The following is a 19,951-nucleotide window of genomic DNA, read 5'->3' as shown; positions in this document are numbered from 1 at the left end:
GAGAGAGAGAGAGAGAGAGAGAGAGAGAGAGAGAGAGAGCTCAAAAGGTAAAGCTGAGCACCTAATCAACAGGAAAGAAAACTCCCACCACCAGAGGCCTCATTTTGCTGGCGATTCCTTCCTTGAATAACAATGGACTTGAAAGGACTAGAGGATAGTGACTTGACTCCAGGTTCTGACCCACAGCCAAAAGTACTTTTTATTTAATGGTGACAGGGACAATCGGTTGCCAGAGGATCCTCTTGTTTTGTTCTTTCTTTCTTTCTCTCTCTCTCTCTTTTTTTTTTTTTTTTTTTTTTTTTTTTTAATTTGAGAAGCTGAACCTTCACTGGTCTGATAAATACAGGGGAAACTGTATTTTCCCCAAACTACAAAATCAAGAAGCAGTGATAGAGGATACCCATGCTTAGCAGAGCTGCAAAGTGCCACTCCAAGGGGGACATTAATGGGGACAAAACCAGTGACAGGGCTGTCCTTAATTCAAGTTAGGAAAATACCATCCTTTAAATTGATGTAAGAGAAAAATGGTTAGTTGAAAATGGGTTTGCAATAAAGTTAAAAAGAGAGAAGAAAGGGCAAGAGTCTGAAAAAGAGCAGGATAAGGCTGCAAAGCAATGTTCTCAGAACCAATACCTTTCTACTCCATGGGGCCATGTGGCAACATTCAGTGGGGGAGGGCGAGCGGGTGCTGTTAAACTATGAAGACGGAATGCAAAAGAAAAAAATTAAAAATGTACACAACAAAATGCCTTAGTTAGACCAAAACTATGATCCTAACAAATACAATTCTGGGAGACATTCTCTCCTAAATGATTCCATTTTGGCTTGGCGGACAGATTCTGGATCTAGAGTTCTTCAATTCAAATCCTGACTACCTGGCATTTCTCCTACATGATCAGGTGTAATTCTTTAACATCTGTAGCAAGATAGGTGAATAACAGCCTCTACCCTCCAGGGCTATTTTGAGGAGTAAATGAGTAAATACACACAGTATCTTTAGAATTTTGACACTTCACATGCATATATGTTAGTGCCGGCATGTGTGGATGTGTGTTTGAATGTGTGCAGGTAGGTGTGTGTAGGTATACATGCTTGCAAGCATGTACATGTGCATGGGGAGGACAGAGGCTGGACTCAGGTATCATCATTTCTCATGAATTATCCATTTTCTGTTTGTTTGTTGTTTGGTTGGTTGTTTCTTTTTTGTTTTGTTTTTGTATGTGTGAGGGTCTTTAACTGGCCTGGAGCTTGCCAAGTAAGCTAGGCTGCTTGGCCAGCGAATCTCGGGGATCTGCTTGCTTCTACCTCCCCAGGCCTGGAATTATTCGTGTGTACCACCACACCAAGCTTTCAGATTTAGGTCCTCGTGTTTGCAAGGCAAGCATTTAACCTACTGAACCATCTCTACAGATCCATAACTTTCTCATCTTTTTGATCTAAGTCTCGCCAAGTTGGGAAAGACTAAATTTTTTTCTTCCCGTAGAATGGCTTTCTTTTCCCATGAATTCTTTGGGGGAAATTGTCCTCTATGTCTCATCTGCTCCATACTGCTCCAATTTGCTTTTCTCTCATCAAGAATATTTAAAGATCATTGCTTCCATGAGAGTTTTTGCTTCACACCCACACAGGGTTTAATGCTGGGCGCCCAGCATCTCACAATACTTAAATTGAGGAAGAAAGTCTGTCTTTCATTTTGTATTGGATGAAACAAATCATATTGCCAATCTTGCTTGGAAAATAATTTGGTAATCAGTATTCTCTCTCCAGGATCTACTAAGACACTGAAGCTCTTCTTGTTTGTTTGTTTTGAGAGAGAGAGAGAGAGAGAGAGACTCACTATCCAGTCCATGTTGGTCTCTAACCCACAGTCATCCTGCCTAAGCCTTCCAGGTGCAGGACTTACAGGCTTGCCCTACCATGCGTGCCTGAAACTCTTGAACTTCACCAGGTGAGAAAACCCACAGGCTGATTATGGGCAAAGCTAGCTAGTTATGAATGTAGCCCAAAACAAAATTTTAAACTTACCAAAAATATTGTGATTTTATTATTATTATTCTCAGTAACTTTATTTGTATATCTGTGCAAGGACTCTGTAGATAGCAATGCCATATTTCAATGTCAAAGGCTAGACAGGCCTGTGAGTCTAATCTATACCAGCTTTAGATTCAGTTATGTACATATTATAGTACTTACCTTATAACAGGGCTTTAGTATAATACAAATTATCATTGAACACACACATACTGTGTTTATCTAGTAGATTGTGAATTCCTGTATTTAACTTTTTCTCTGTCTTTCATGATACTAATTGTTCCCCCTCATAAGAACTCACCAAAATATTTGCCCACTCAAATGATACCAGAGATCTGTGTGTTTTAGCAGTTATGAGAAATCCAACTAAAATTAGAGTCATGTCCAAGATCTCAGGAGGGATCAAATACCATGGAAACCTCTGTCTTACTAGAATAAACACATAAAACCAGGCAGGAAACCACCAGAAACTTCTGGTTCCATAAGTGGATTGGTATGGGTGGATATTGAACCTGGTTATTCTCAACCCTATGGCAGGTATGCACTATGAGAGGCATTTAAGATCTAATTCTAATTTAAGTTTCTAAGCTTTATCTGGTAAGGTTGTTCCATTAATTTTTATGTAGAGCAAGTGTCATTTCCTCGTGACCACTTCGTTTTGACTAGATCTTAATACTAATGAGTTTAAAGAGTCTAAATCTCCTCCACTGAAAGATGTACTAGGTATCACCTGAGCTCGGATTTCACTCTGGCTCTATCCTGAGACTCAGCCATAGACGACATATATGTCTCATCTAAGAGACTGGGATATCTAAAATAGAGGAACAATTCATAGAAGCAAGCGAAAGGGAGCCTCAAAGGATCATGGTAATATAGGAAAGGAATTGCTTCAAAGTAATTCAAGGCTTCGGTAGTTCATGAAGAAATTTAAAAAATGCTTAATAAGAGACTGCTGTTCAGGAAACATGAAGGATATTAATATTGACAAATGAATTTTGGTAGTTCATCATGAATCCCTCAAGTACTCTCTCCTGCTGAGTATTTTTTTTTTCAGGAGTGAGAGATGAGAAGTAGATTTTATGTTTTATCTGTTTGCAAAACCCACCTACACATTAAACAAGTAGGAGGTAAAACCTGGTGGTGACTAAGGGTGGCCTTGACTGGATCCAGGCTGTGAAGACCACTGGTTTGGGCTACCTTAATCAAATCAAGGTCTCCTTGCATCTACTCCCTAGCAGATTCAGCTTCAGTTAAGCATCTTTCTTTTTAGTAACAGTCCTAACCTATGCCATGCAAAGGCTGAGACCGGGGAACCTTGAGTTTTGGAATGGAGAGGTAGGGCTCTTTGAGTTCTCCACCTAAACCTAATTAGGCTCCCTGTAGCATTAGAGTATCCATGCGTGTAATATTAACTGGACGGCGAATTACACACTATTTGAGTCTTGTATCTGAAACTGTCCTATCTCCTGGAGGTTGGTCAATGGAAGTAAAATGACTCTGAGTGTTTTGAATTATATTTTATATGATGAGTGCTCAGAGAATTTTTCTCTAAATTATCTGATAAATCATATTGCAAGCCAGTGCTACCTCAGGGCATCTCTATTTGGATGAGAATGCCATTCCTTAATAGGTACTGATGGATAAGTTGAAGAAAAGCTGAGAATTGATCAAATTTGTATAAACCAAATTATTCTTTAATGGCTTTATGGAAATGTATCACATTGCTCATTCAGCGATATACTAGCCATTACTTATTCATAGCTGCATTACCACTGACTCAGTAATGTTTTATAAATATTTGTTGTGTTGCTAGCACCTTAGTGTGCCTGATATTAAGAAACAAGCTCCCTCTTAAAGAAATAAAATTCCAAACCGGGCGGTGGTGGCGCATGCCTTTAATCCCAGCACTCGGGAGGCAGAGGCAGGCGGATCTCTGTGAGTTCGAGGCCAGCCTGGTCTACAAGAGCTAGTTCCAGGACAGGAACCAAAAACTACGGAGAAACCCTCTCTCGAAAAATAAAAAAAGAAAAAAGAAAAAGAAAAGAAAAAAGAAAAAAAGAAATAAAATTCCTCTTAAAGACATGACATCAAATTATTTCCACCTACACATCCTTTTTCAGTATAGCTCTTAGTACAAAGTTAAAAATGACATAGCATAGGGGAGAATAAGACAGCATGAGAAAGATGCCCGCAAAACAACAGGTAATGAATGAAAGAATACCCATAGGGACCCCTGGTTTTGGAAGAATCACTCAGTGCGGAAGTGGCAGTGAACAACACTTGCTTCTTTAAAATAACTGTGTGCGAAGAGTATTAGGAGACACCATTTCATTCATTTAAGAGCATTTCTCAGATGAAGGCAAAAATCAGCTCCAGTGTAAACAAACTGTCAGACTCAAAATAAAAATAGTTTATTTCTCATGTACAGTGTGCTCGCTGTATAATTCTTTTAACTTGTCTGTACTATTGATGTTTTCATAAAGCATGCTGGAGAAAAATGGAAAATCCATTTCCTTTTCCTTTCCTAGGCTTTCATTTTGCCCCCCCCCCATTGATTTTGAGAGGCTTCAGACTAAATTACTACATTGTTGAATAAGCCAGGATCAATCATGTCTATCTTGTTCCTAACAATAGATTCTTCTTTGATGCCTCACCTCCATTTTGTTCTCTGTGGGTGCCATTGTATTTTCAAGCTGTTTCCCCTAGCTTTTCATAAGATTGCCTCAACCAAACCCAGAGTTATACTTATGAACAGTGCTCAGAACAAGAAATAACAAATATTATACTCAAAAGTAGCCAAGGAAATTTCTCTAGTGAACACTGAAAGAACATTTTCAAAACCCGATCTTTTTTTGTGTGGTATATATCAGAGAGAAAAGTTCATGCCTCGACTTTTGTGGCTGAGAGCAAGTATTTCTCCAAAGACTTCGAGATTTCCCCAAATCTGTCTCTTAATGGCAGCAGGAGAAGAAAAAATCCCTCTACTTCACATTTTATTTTCTGTTGGGTTTTATTTCATATGCTGATAGGGGATTATTTTGCTTCAAAACTTGCCAAAAGACATCTGTTAAAATGTTGTGGGTATTCCAGCAGGAAATGTTTTGAAAAATTGGCTTTGGTTTGTGATCTAACTGATACCACATGGCATTTATAGCTGTCGAGTTTCAGAGCTGATTTACAGCCATCGTGCTATCTTAAACCTGAGATGTATTTACTGGAGATGAGGTATTGCTATCTATTTGAACACAGGAGTAAAATCTTAGAGTGAAGATATCCTTTACAGTCCATACCAGAGTTCTAGTGAGCTGACCTGGACTTTTAATATCACTCTACAGCAGGTCTTGATTGTCCTTAGACCGGTCTATGCATTGATGTACATACTGTGGCCCATCTGGAAGATGGAGAAGGTCCATCTGCCTCAGATTTTTCTGTGTAGGACTGTGTGTGTGTGTGTGTGTGTGTGTGTGTGTGTGTATTGTACATAAACATGAGCCACTTTGATGGTTCTCTGAGGCTTAAAGAAGTTTGGTGATGCCTTCTTTACATGTCACGAGCACAGTCTGTCCCTTGAGACTACCTCAGAGTCTTCCACTGGCTGGTAATGTGATCATCTTTCCAAACATGTTTAATAATATTATTTTTAATACTCATCCTGGGCTTCTTTCTCCCCATGTCTTCAACTCCTACAATCACAAAGCTGAATAAGCAATGGAAAGCAAAATAACGAATGAGGAAGAGGCTTAGGGGGCATCCTCTGCTTTTGTAGGGCTGAGCCCCACCTCAACCTTCAGTTTCCTCAAATGCATAACCACCACCTAACGTGCCACCCTGAACCCCAAAAGTCCAGACTCATCAGTCCATATTCCTAGCCAGCTCTGACATCCAAAGCAAACCATACAGCAAATAAACACTTAGTAAGGTGTTAAAAACTCCCTGTGAAAAATCCAAGTGAATGTCACTGAAGCAGAATTTGGTACACAATTTTTGTAGGTCAGGAAGGGAGATCTTTGGAGACAGATGCTTACCAACTTATTCTTTAGCTACTTTGTGCATTCATATTCATATTTGGCAAAAGAAAACATATAAGATGCACAAGTGTTTACATTCACAGGGCAATTCAAATGTAAACCACAAGTCACTATGTATAATAAAGAAATTGAACTGAAAAGCAGTAGTAACATCTAGTGTTGGCAAAGATGGGACGCAACTGGAATGCTTCTAAATTGAAGAGAGTTATTTAACATGGTACAAACACTTTAGAGTGTGTTTGGTAGTATTAGTAAAGTTAAACATAAGTTTATTTTTAATTCCATGCTAGATCTATGGATGGAAGAAAAATGCGTATATCCACAAGAAACCTTGCATAAAAATATCTACAGCAATTATATTTGTAAAAGCCAAATGACCAAATAAAACCCTACAATTGCAAACAACTAACCCAAATACCTGCCAACAACAGAATGATAACCAGACTGCGGAGTACTGTATTTATAAAAATGTAATACAACACAACAATCTACAAAGTACATGTGGGCTGAAGAGATGGCTCAGCAGGTAAAGGCACATGCTTCAAAGCCCAATGACCTCGGTGCAGTCCTCAGTGTCCATGCGGTGAAAGGAAAGAAATGACTTGTGCAGGTTTTCCTCTAGCCTGCACATGCATGCTGTGGCGTGTGTACCTATGTGCATGCATGCACCAAAATGAATCGAATATAAAAACCCACACTACTGATAATTCAGCACGGTTTTAGAGAGTGTGTGAAATAAAGCTAAACAAGCTAGGGCCATATCAGTGACACAGCACTTGGGTTGCTTACACACAACTCTGGATTTAATCCTCAAAAATAAAATAAGAAAAATTAAGGACGTGACGCCAAAGAAACCAGAGAGAGAGAGAGAGAGAGAGAGAGAGAGCGAACATGTACTCACTCAGTTTTTAATTACATTTTCTTGGGAGACATTTGGGGTGTGAAATCTACCCACAGTGAGAAAAGTTTGAATGACAAGGGCAATGGTGCAGTTTTTACCCAAAGACTGGCTCTCTGAAAGCAACTGGCCAAGCAAAAAACAGTTTGTCCTGGCTGAAATGGAACAAAAATTTCTGGGGTAACAGAACACGAAAAGTATTTCAACGTTCAAGAACACTTTGTTTATTTCTGTACTATTAACGAAATACCTTAAACACACGGAGCTTAACAAAATCATATTTGGAAGCATTTGTGGAAAGCAGTCCCACATGAATGGCAAAGAGGTCTACAGGGAGTCCAGGCAGGACAACACTTTGTACCTAGCGCTCAGCTAAGTCATTTACTCGCAGGAATTGCTCTGAACTGTCAGGAACACAAAACAAGGCTCACTGACCATGATGACTGAGAAATTGGTATCTTATTCATTCTCTGTGACCAGTTCTGTCAGTGAAGGGAGCCCCTGCCAAGGGTCACGCAGCTCCATCAATCCACAAAGGTTGCTAACAGCAAATAAAAGAGACGAGGAAGGAAAAGGCAGGCCCTGCTTTGAAGCACTAGGAAGAAAGAGTCTTTGAACGGCTGCAAACACCACAAACCCTTTCACCCAAATCAGAGGGAGCAGCCAGGGGAGTCGGCAGAAGAAGCCAGAAGTGGGGAGATGTTACCCCATTTGGGTTCCATTTCCACTGAAGCTTTGCACAGGGAATTCAGGGCAGGGCAGATGTGACAAAAGCCAACTTTCAAAGGGTGTCGGAGGTAAGACCTTCTCTCTCCCACGCCCTGCACCTCCTACCTTTGCTCCGTCTACTATGCTATTCTACTCCTGCTCTACTATGGGTGGTATTACATGGATATACCCATGGAGCCACACCATTAACGGAGCACAAACCTGTTCTATGACTTTCACAAACTCCCCCGTGCTGTTACTTTATAGTCACAATATCCCCCAATACTAACCCCTAGCAGCCCCTAACTTGCTCTCCATCACTTTGGTTTTGTCATTTTGAAAATGTTATATGAATGAAATCATAGAGTATGTAACCTTTGAAGACTAGGTTCTTTCTCCCAGAATAATACCTTTGAGATCCTTCCAAGTTGCTGTGTATATCAATAATTCAATTTTTTATTGTGAAAACTATTCCATTGTCTGCCTATATTTTGAATAGTGAAAAAGTCTTAGGCATGTAAGATAATTCAACCCAAGAATATTCTGTAAAATGATGTATACAGACAAGTAATTTTATTGACAGCTCCACAGACAGGCTAATATTTTAAAAAGAATTCCAAAACTAAATTCTGCAGCAAGGCATTTTCTTTCTTTTTCACAATGCTTAATGTGAACCAGGCTCCCTGGTTAAAGCTTTCTTTTATCAGCTATTGCGCTGCCGAACAAGTGATTGTCTGTTTGCTATGAATCTATTCTCCTGTATTCTGCTCTATGATGCAAACATTTCTGTCTTGTTAGCTGCTTCCCATTAGGTCATGCCAACACGCTACCAGAAAAGGAAGAGGAGACTTCCTACTCCCTCATACACACTGTTCTTGTAGTGTCATCCTGGCAATGACCCCTCACCCTTGGCTGGCAGTTGGTTTCTGCTATCATCTGTAGCTGTGTCTTCATGCCTGGCACTATGCTAATTTCCTTCAATACAAACACTACATAAGAATAGCAAGTACAATAATAGTCACCAGCAAATTGCAGTAAGTCTCTGAGATCCATCTAATTTCCGAGACCAAACAGTTGAGTTAGATGGGAGGGGTAATAGGCATCGCTGCTCTTGCAATGCTATATTAGACTAATATCATGCTCTTCTCTTCATGTGTATTACCTTTTTATTACTATGACAAAATTAACTCAGCAAAACAATGTAAAGGACCAAAGGTTTCTTTTTTAAAAGAAATCTGGCTCATAGTTTCATCCCTGGTGGGGTTGGCATGGCAGAGTAGAATGTTCAGCTTATATCATGACAGACAGGAGGGAGAGATGCATGAATAGGAATAGGAATATGCCCCTCCCATTTATTTCATCTTAGCTTGGTTGGTGATGGAGCACTGGAGCTCAGAAATGCCGAGTGAAGCTGGAACCATTCTGAGTAGTGGGGGCTGCCTTGAAGATACTAATGTATCAGGAGCTCAAAAGGACTAAACAGAACTGGTGGACCTCTGAGAGAGTGTCACAAAAGTCACTGGACTTGCCTGCTATCTCCAAGGAGGTGGGGAGACTGGCCATGGGAAGTACAGAAACAGATGACAGATGCAACCAATTGCCAATCTGGGATGAGGGGCCATAGCAGGGAAGGCATAACAGTAGGCTCATGCTTTTGGACACTTGGTCCCAGTTGGTGGTGCTGTTTGCAGAGGTGGAGCTTTGTTGGAGGAAGCACATGGTTGGGGTGGACTTTGGGAGTGTGTAGGCTCGCCACACATCCTGTTCTCTCTTTGCTTTCTCTGAGTGAATGAAAATGTGATCCGTTTCCTGCTCCTGCCATCCATCATGCTTTCCTTGATTGTTGTTATATCTTCCCTGCCATTATGGATGCCATCTCTCTGGAGCCATAAGACAAAATAAAACCTTTCTTCTTTAAATTGCTTTTGGTCATAGTATTTTATCACAGCAACAGAAAGTGACTAACAAAATAATTGTCATGTTCTCCATCATCTTGAACCATTTGGCTTGATAGAACTGTAGAATGGCCTTTAAAAATACAGTTACATTGCCAACTAGGTAGCAGTAGCCTGGATGGCTGGACCAGGGTTCTGCAGAAGGCTGCCCATACTTTAAATCAGTATCTAGTGTATATAGTACAGTCTCTCCCATAGCCACAATTTACAGATCTAGGAATAAAAGGGTTGAAATGAGAATGGTTTTATTTACTATCACTCCTAGTTACCCACTAGGAACATTTTGCTTCCTATTTCTGGGACCTTGAGTTCCACTGGCTTCACAGTTTTGATTCCAGAAAGGAGAGTGATTCTACAAAGAGACACAACAAAAATTCCCTCCATTTCACCGAATAATACTTCCCACTTTGGGCTTTGGATGCCCTTAATTCAACAAGCTAAGAAAGGAATAACAATGTTAGGAGGGAGGGTGATTGATCCAGACTTCCAGGTGAAAATTTGATTGCTTCTCCACAGTGGAGGTAGGGAATATTATGTCTGGAGTTTATAACATCCTTATGATGTCTCTTGGTGTTTACCAAGTCCTATGATTAAAGTCAATGGGAAACCACAATCTAATCCAGGCAGGATACCAATGACTCAGACCCTTCAAAGAAGAATGTGTGGGTCACTCCTAGGAAAAGAACCAAAACCTGTTAAGGTATTTCGCTTAGGGTAGAGGAAATATAGAATGGGTAGTAGAGATAGGTAGTCATAAATACCAGGTAAGGCCATGTGACCAGTTTCAGAAACAAAGATTTTAATGACATGAGCATTTCCACCCTATTTTGTTAAGAGCATGCTTGTGCATATAGATAGATATATTAAGAAGATATTTGTGTTATATGCTGAAGCTCCAGGAAGAATATGCTGCTTCAGTTGTACAGGGATGTTTTGGAGACAGTGAAGGTCATAACTTGGTGTTGCTCTGTTCAGCAGCAAATAGCCTAGAATATCATTATGTTCTGATGCTTTAAGGTTTCACTATAATCTATCACTTATGGCACATATTTCTGGTCTCTTGTATAATACAAGCAAGTATAGTAGGCAGTGAAAGCCAGAGGACATCTTTTCAAGGCAAAGATACAGAGCAAACTAGTTCTGAAATGAGGCTGGTGGCCAAGAGACCGAAAAACATGAAATTGAAGCCAAGCTGGTCTCTCCTACAATGTTTTGTTTCAATAAAAGAATAAAAAATACATCTGCCTTAACTAAATTGACAAAGATTCCATTTCAATGGGATATAGCAAAAAATAGGCAGACAAACACATACATGAATATGCTCATGTATGCATGCTTCCCTGATAAAGTCATAAAAATAAAAGATTAAAAATAAGGGTAGGGTAGTTATTTATTCTTTCTTTCCTCTATTTTGTTGGCACATAATGCAACACCAATCGAGATAATATCAGTGGTTAAGTGTTGTAAATCTATAATATATTAGGTTAGAGACAACAAAATATAAATAAAAGATAAACCATTCTTCAAGGGATTTGACTGTGTATTCTAAAAAGAATATATAATGCATCAGTGGTTGTATGCAGCATAGTTATATCATGTTAAGCAGGATTATGTCTTTGTTATTGCTTTCATTTGGAGATTAAGCATTATGTAAAGAGACATGATTGGGTGTCAAGTTGATGATGGGTGGGCTTATGATCGCTGATATTGGTTGTCATCTTGATGGTATCTCAAATCAACTAAAACACAAGTTTTTGGACATTCTTGGAAGGGATTTTCTGGATCAGACTGTTTGAAGTGGGAAGACTCACCCTAAATATGGGCGGCATCTTGTGGCAACAGTCCAGATAAAAGGACATAAAAGAAGGAAATGTTTTTGCAGACTTGCCTTCACACTTGTTGGCAAGTTCATCTATCCTGTTGCTGCCCCAGCTGCATTCCTTTCAGACTTCCAACAGAGACCCCTAAAGACCAGAGCTCTGTAAGAACCCTACAGGTCTTCAGTGCCAGATTGGGACTACATGTATTGAATAACTAGTGCATTCTTGAACTCTCCAGTATGAGACAGCCATTACTGGACTACCCAGACAGTAACTTGCAAGGTAATCTAACAAAGTTCTTTTGAATGTATATTCATTCTCTTTCTTCTGTTCCTTTAAATCAGTGGTTTGCAACCTGTAGGTCATGACCCTTTATTAGTAGCATATCAGATATCCTGCATATCAGATATTTACATTACAATTCATAACAGCAACAAAATTACAGTTATGAAGTATCAATGAAATACTTTTATGGCTGGGGGTCGCTACAACATAAGGAGCTGTATTAAGGGGAGACAGTATTAGGAAGGTTAAGGACTACTACTTGAAATAATCCAGTTTTCGCATTCATATCCCCTTTCTCACTTGGGATCCCAGCCATGATCATCCATTGCACTCAGTTTTCAAACTTCTTTTGTCTCCTTCAATTTTAGTAGTTCTTCAGTCTTTGTCCCAGGCCTCCATGTTACTATTGAGTGAAACACTTGTGGGGATCAAGAAAGACATCTGCAGTCACATTTTCTGCCTCTGCAGTTGTGCCATCGCCACCCTGGACAGAGAAGAGACTAGGACTCTTAGCTGGAAAGATGTTCTGTAAATTCCAGAACTTGACCTTAACCCACTGATCAGACTCCTTTTTCCAGATGTAGAAGACCAGATGAACTTCTTTGGATTCATTAGAATTTTGACTGATGTATGGGCCATTGATGATGGTACAAAGAATAAAGATGCTAATGGGTCAGAACCATTCAACAGGGTAATCAATCTCCATTTTGTATTGCAAATATGATCTAGATAGAGATGCCATGATAGCCCACAGTGAGCTATTTCAGGTGTTACACATGTTGAGATGAGAAATTGGGCATCACTGCAAATTGGATCATCCAAAAGGCTGATTGGACAGACAGTGCCATAGCTACAGAATTTGTTAGGGTTTTGGAAAAGGAAGACCTAGAGCAGAATCTGACCATCTAATTTATTTTGTTAAGATTTTATTTTTATTTTTAAATTTTATGTTTATGTGCACATGAGTTTGTTCATGTGAGTGCAGTGCACAGTAGACAAGAGTGCAGAATCGCCTGGAGCTGGTGTTAAAGGTGGCTGTGGGCACTGAATGTGCTGAGTGCTAGGAAACAAACCTGCATCCCCCAGAAGAACAGCAAGTGCCCTTATCTGCCGATTCCATCTCTCCAACCCCTGAACATCTATTTTCTTTTTCTTTCTTTTCTTTCTTTCTTTTTTTTTTTTTTTTTTTTTTTTTTTTGAGGCAGGGTTTCTCTGTAGCTTTGGTGCCTGTCCCGGAACTAGCTCTTGTAGACCAGGCTGGCCTCGAACTCCCAGAGATCTGCCTGCCTCCGCCTCCTGAGTGCTGGGATTAAAGGCGTGTGCCACCACCGCCCGGCTAACATCTACTTTCTTGACCAAAAGATTGAAGCTAAATTGTTCTTTGGGAGTAATACTTAAGAAACAGAGCATGAGAGTTGTCCTGTCCGACCATTAATCCCCTTCTCTTCATGCTATTGCTGCCCCAGTTGGTTCCAGATATGCTCTGGAAACACAAAGTCACTTTTAGTGTAAATAGGGCACAATGGAATGATGCTCCTGGTCTGTTTTCTCTTCAGTATCTGTTTACTGGCTCTTTATTTACAAATGCTATCTGACCTGTTCTGCTGATAAATGTCGCATATCTACATGATCTGGGCAAATGGGAGAGGGAATCCTTCCAGGATCCATCCAGCTAAGGTCCTTCACTAGATATATATTATAAACATGATGCCTTCCCTGTAGTGATCAGCACCTCCTTCAGCTTTTTCCATACATCTTTTGCTTCCTGTTTCTCCACCATCTCCACGCTTCACCTTGGTCATTTAGTCTCCTGGATTCTTAATAATCCAAAAAAAAAAAAAACCCTCTATTCTATGTGGCACTCCCAAGCTATATCTGCTAAATATATTTCTAACTTGGAAAAATTCTTCTGTAGTCTACAAGTTTTAATTTACCTTCACTCATGTACAGGTCTCTATGATATTGTCTCTCCAGAAGCTTTTGAGAAATCTAACTTCCCTGGGAAAAAAAAATGTGACTGTGTTTTGGTTCTCTTCCCTCTCTCTGCCATCAAAGGATTGGTTTTGGGAGATGTGCTTGACAAATGAGAGGTACAGAGCCAAATGTTCAGGGGACTTGTCCAGGTCCCTCTATCTCAGGCTTCTGAGTCTGCATGCACACCTCAATATGGCACAGCTTCGTATTGCACTGCTGATTATCAGGAAGCAGCCATGTGCCTGAAGGTTTGCTTAGTCTGGGGACACCACAGTCACCAGAATGGCTGCTCTAACAATTTGCTTGGGGACTTTCCAAACCCCCTGAGCTCATCCCTCTGTTGTACCATTTATGCCTCAGAGTTATGTTCATTAGAATGTTTTTCCCTTCATGTTTCTAAATAAAAAGATTACTGCCTAGTGGGTGCTTAATTTCTTCTATTCAAGATTTATAAATGATTTTCAGAGTCCTTAATATTTTTATACTTGGCAAATGACTATGCTTCCTGTGGTCAGCTCCTAACAGCAGTCCAAAGCATCACATAGATTGTAGCATTAGTTACCTAGCTACACTGGCTTTCTTGCTCCTTATGTAGACCACTGCTAATCCCTTAGAAACGAGGTCTGCCACTGATGGCACAACCAGATTTGGAACGGCAAGCCTTTGGAAGCCAAAGCAGTGTCTTTGCCAAAGTCAGTTAAATGTAAACCTCGCTGGACAAGGCTGTGGACATCCAAAAATCTGTCTACATAGTCCCTTCATTCTCATTCCTGACTTCAACTGTCATTCTCGGACTCACTATTTACGTACTTATTTCCTTGCTTGTGAAGGAAAATACATACACAGTTCTTCAAGCAACGACTGAGAATGCCACTGAAAATCGATGGAGAATGGCTAGCAAATGGGGAGCAAGAAGGATGACACAGTATAAGTGCATAAGGCATTCACTATGAAGCATCACTCTGACTTTATGAGAGGTGAGGTGATTAGAAACCGTACGAAATACAGGGATTGTCTAATAGTCATGTGTTAGTCAACTGAGGCTCCTTAATGTGCACAACATTCCTAAGTTTATTGCTTGCCCAATTTTAGATATACAGTACTACATTTTAATGCCTGTTTGTGCTTGGTTGTTCCATTTAAAATTATAGCTGTAGCTCCATAGGTAAATTAGTTTGATTGCCATGAAATGAAGCCGAACCCAAATAATATTTTCCACAGCTATCAATATTAGGTATTTTCTTTCCCCTCCTCAAGGGTGGGTTTTCTATTCATTTGTGATATAGTTAGGTTTATTCATTACCGTTTGCTTTCCACTTGGGGTTCTCCTCACATTCTAGTTGATGTTATTTATTTATGGGTAGAGGATTCATGAAATATTGCCTGGGCTCTAAGACTACAAGGCATGAAAAAACAAAACAGCAATAAGAAAAACATATGCTCAAAGAAATGTCACTCCTCCTCAGCCTCACGGCTTCCTTTCTATTCCTTCATTCTTATCTTCACCCATCCCCTGTAGTTAAAGCAACCTCATTTGTTCTGATTTATCTTTCCTCTCCAGCCAGTTCTGCTGTGCTCATTTTGAAAACTTGCATTAGTTCCAAAGCAATTGGTATCTTAGGAGCGTGATTTGAACATAATGTAAATGTTGTGTTTGCTTATGCATGATTTCATACATGAAAAACTCTAAGTGAATGCAGGGATTGCACCTAGCTGAACTGAGCTGCAGAAGAATGCAAAACACATTGCACACATCTACCAGCTACCACGTTCACTTTGCGGGATCGGGAGCTTATTCACATGGAGGGTTCCAGCCTTCCCTCTAATTTCAAATCAGCCTCATTCTATCCTGCTCCAGTCACTCACCAATCACAACTCTTCTAGCGCTCCTTCTCATAAGAAAACTTCAAGACTTTTGTTTTTCTAGATGGAGTATCAGTTTGTTGCAGTATTTGTGTATTTCATAACCATTTAATATGATTTCTGGCCAGGCTTGTGGAGTAGGCCTATAATCACAACATGTCAGGATGCTAAGGTGAAAGGATTTCAAGTTCAAGAACATTGTGGGCTATAGAGTGAGTTAAAGGCCAGAATGAACAACTTAGAAAGACCATGTCTCAAAATAAAAGGTACACAATGACTTGGAATATAGTTGGGTGGTAAGAGTGCTGGCCGGGGCTCACTTCCTAGTATGATACACATACACACCTACTCCCATACCCTTTGTAGATTTCCTTTTCATGTGGGTGATGGAGGTCTATGAGTGTCATGTTCTTAACTCTGTTTTAGCTATAATTTTTAATTGTCTTTTTTTTTGGCAGTTTGGAGGTTTGTGAAGATTGCAAAATTGATTCCAATGCAATATTTCATATACCTTTCTAACATGGAGAATCATATAAGATAGATATTGTTTGGGGTTTTGCTTGGTTTCCACTTAAGAGAATGTCCTAGAAGCAACTTTCTTTTGGTTCGTAAGAGTCTTCCTTATTCTTTTATATCTGCATAATATGCAGCTGTGTAGATGTCCTGCAGCTTCTTCTATCATTCTTTAACATGTGCATATTTTGGTTGTTTCTAATACCTTATAAACCCTGCTCCAGTGAATCTTTTTGTAGCATCAGAAGTGTATCTCTACTGCAACCACTAGGGTGAGAAGTGCTTAGGAAAGTTTACTAGATATTGCCCAATTCATCAGGTAAATCAAATCTGAATTTCCCCAGTTTCACCAACAGATCATGCTGCCCTATGCTGTCTGTATTTCTGGTTGTGGATGAGTTTGAACAACTTTTAAAATAAATGTTTATTAATTCATTGAAAATTTCAAACAATGTATTTTGATCATATTCGCCCTCAACTCCCTCACTTATTTAATATATGGTACTATGTGTTTTTTCTTGATCATTTTTTTAATTTTATTTTAGAGACTCTGCTATATAATACTTTCATTATCATTTTTTAAGAAATTGTGTAGTATCACTTCATATTCTTTCTTTTGCTAAATGTTTCATAGGAAGTTTTAAAATGTCCAGGTTGGAAGGATTTTCTGATGCTTTGGCTCTCTCTGTTAGTAATCTGGAGCTTTGCTACACTGTGGTCAGCAAGTGTTGTTGAGAATATTCTTACTTTAGGGAACAATGACATTTTGAATCTAAGTAATAATCAATTTTTATGATCCAAGGGTATGTTTGATAATATTGTGTATTATCATGGCTTGAAGTCTCCTGACAATGTTTTTTAGCTTTTCTGTCTCCTATGTTTTGTCTTCTTGCCCCATCTGTACTGAAAGTGATATGTTAAAGTTGCCTACTGGTACCATGTTTCTATCTATATCTATATACCCTAGAGTTTTTGCTTCATAAATGTAGCTGTGTTTGTCACTTAATACTCATGAGTTTTATATTTTAAGCCACTACTGATTTCTTATTTTATTCACTTGTTATATCTTTGTTCCTTCCTTTATGGAATAATCTTGATCATTTTATTTTTAGCGTGTTTCGTGTGTTATAGTGTGTAGTTTGGTGTTGCTTGATTAAAATAAATTGAAAGGGCTTCTTTTAATGTGCAAATTAATCTCACATTAGTTGATATGAAAATTCTGATTATTTTGTAATTATGTGTATTTTGTTAAATTTGTTCATTTCTTTCTCTTAGAAATGTGCCTTTGTTCTTCAGCTTTATCAAGCTGTTTTGTAGTATCTGTCCCTTTTCTATTATTTGAACTTTAATTACTATATTTTTTGGTTGTTTTTAACATCTTTTCAGATCTACTCATTGCCTGGACAAAAAGCAATGAGTCAATTTTATTTTCTTAGTTATTCGTCTATTTTCTCGCGTTTAAGTTGTATCATTTCTGTCGTCACGCTTAACCTTGAGTTCACCATCTTCATCCTCTCCACACTTGTAGTTCTGGATCTACATTTACATGTGTTAAGATGCATACCAACCAACCATCCTTTTGTTGTCCTTTTCTCTGTTTTTCCCTAGATGGACGAAGCCTGCCCTTTGGTAGATTCCCCACTAAGAGGAATCTTTGTCCCATGATAATCCTCACGGATACAAAATTGTCTAAACTCCTCTATGTTGAAAGCAGCTCTTTTTATAGTGCAGCAGTTGAAGAAGATGTTAGTTTGCTATAAAATCCAGACCTCCTGCACTCTTTCACTTACATAATTCTTCTAATCTATTTTATTCACCTATGTGGCATTAGCGTGTTTCCCAAGATTCCTGATTTAATGGCAACATTTTTTTTCACTATGCCCAAATCCAAATATTTCAGTATCCTAGTTTCTGCTCTTAGCAGGGCAGCAGTTACATGTCCTTCTCATCTGAGGTTAGAGTTTGGTTTCTTTACCTCTAGCTGCTAAAGGGTGCATATGCCTTTCTTTCTGCCCTTTCTCCTCTCAAACTTCCATATATGGATGGATGGCAGCTACTGCATGGTACACATATTTTAAAATTTATTTCCAGTCTATTTGTCTATTTGAACAATGTTTTAGAAGTATTTTCAGGGATAGGATAGATTAAACTTTTCTGGAGGTGGATTTCAACCTCCAGATGCACTCTAGTTCCATACTTCCAGGTCTTTTTTTTTTTTTTTATTTTCAAAATTTATACTCCATGCCTCTGTGACAAAACGAAGACTTGGTGCTTATTTTTCTCTTTTTAATTCATACTAATTTGGTGTTTGGGGTATTCTCTGCCCTCAAAAAATTTTGATGGTGTGTTTTTGGTTGTGTAATTTTTTTGTTGTTTTTCAACCTTGCTGTTCTGTATCAATTTTGAAGGAAATACTGGGAGATAAGGACTTCCTATATCACCACTGTCCTCAGCTGCATGGAAGGATCAGTATGCTTTTCTATACACACTGACACACTGGTACACAAACACACACACACATACACTATGAACTCTCTCAAACGAGAAGTTTTCCAATCAACAGTACTTGAGCACTTAAAAATACTACTTCTTACCAAAAATTTCTGCAAGGACCATCTTGAATTCATTTCTCTGGAATGGCTTTCACCAAGATTGCTAACCCTCATGTACATTTGCAGAGAAGAGGCTACCTGTTGCAGTTCTGACAAATGTCTCATAGCCTGATTGCCACTTGACTGACATTCCTAATTTGACTACGACCTAGGCAAGGAGAAAATTCCTTAAGTATTCTACCTGAAGACAAATGAGTTTAGTTCACAAACACACACCTTGGTGCCATTCTTCTTTTCTTATCTCCCCTGCCCGCAATGAACAGTCACAACACATACATTTGTAGACAGAAGTCCACCTGTGTGGCTAAAGAATTGACCTTAGGCTATTTCTCTTTCTTATCGATCCATAAACTTTATACATTTGACTGTCAGCCATGTCCAAACAAGTCTTGGGGTCCTTGATCAATGAAAAACTATATTTTTCCATACAGAATGAATCAGAATGTTGAGATGCTATGTGAGGATGTAGGTTTGGAGAGGGTTGCTTTGGTCCTCTTTCTGCACCTCAGATTCCAAAGAGAAGGTCCAAAATTAATTTCCTAAATTTTGCTTTCTTTTTGTTATCAATCATTTATTAAAATTGATTATCCAAAGTTGAATTCATAGGCAAGGCTGGTGTCTCTTCCAATTAGAAAGAATTACACAGTTGCTAATGGTAGAACTTCAGATTCAAGAGCAGATTGGAAAAGATACTCCTGTTAGAGAATCTTTCCCCGCAATCACCTCCTTTGTCACCCTGATGACAGAAGGTGCTGGTATTTAGGGACACTACTTAAATTCTCACCTAATAGTGGGATTTAAGCTAAATTTAACCAGTTTGTTTTTATGTGAATTCCTCTTGAAGAACCTTTTAGGTAAATTAATTGATAAGAAACAGCATCCCTTCTTACTTGTAGGAATTGTGGAGTTACTTTAGAGTCACTGCCAGGTGTCACTGGAGTGAAGACACTGTCACTTGAAAATGTTCTAGTATCCTGTGGCCTTTGTATAAGTTCATGGCATTGCCATAGGGCATCTTAGTTAACAGTTTGGGAAACAAAGTTATATAGCTTTTTTAGTCATTTATCTACTGATATTCTCTCCTACACATGGTTTGAGATCATACTCTGTTTAAAAATCCTCAGTAATAAAGTATACATTTTTTCATGTCATTAAATATTCTTATATAATACTATGATTTTTTGTTAATTCCTATAAGATAGAATGTATATAAAAATTTATTAAAGTAAGCTCTTTTTTGGACACTTGGGATGTATATATTTAT

At 38.8% G+C, this 19,951-nt stretch overlaps 1 protein-coding gene across 2 annotated transcripts in view; it reads right to left on the bottom strand.

The window, feature by feature from the left end:
- Positions 1-19,951, bottom strand: part of Nhs (NHS actin remodeling regulator) — a 328,052-nt gene that overhangs the window by 13,598 nt on the left and 294,503 nt on the right. The window contains exon 4 of one of the 2 annotated variants that reach the window (XM_057759684.1): positions 634-696. The exons of the other annotated variant lie outside the window; for it this stretch is intronic. Within the exon in view, the coding sequence (XP_057615667.1) occupies positions 634-696 (63 nt within the window). The remainder of the gene's footprint in view (positions 1-633; positions 697-19,951) is intronic. 2 annotated transcript variants of the gene reach the window in all.

This window comes from Chionomys nivalis, chromosome X, assembly GCF_950005125.1.
Source record: "Chionomys nivalis chromosome X, mChiNiv1.1, whole genome shotgun sequence".
Taxonomy (NCBI): domain Eukaryota; kingdom Metazoa; phylum Chordata; class Mammalia; order Rodentia; family Cricetidae; genus Chionomys; species Chionomys nivalis.
Note: the sequence above shows the minus strand (reverse complement) of the source record. Positions and strands in the feature narration are given on the sequence as shown.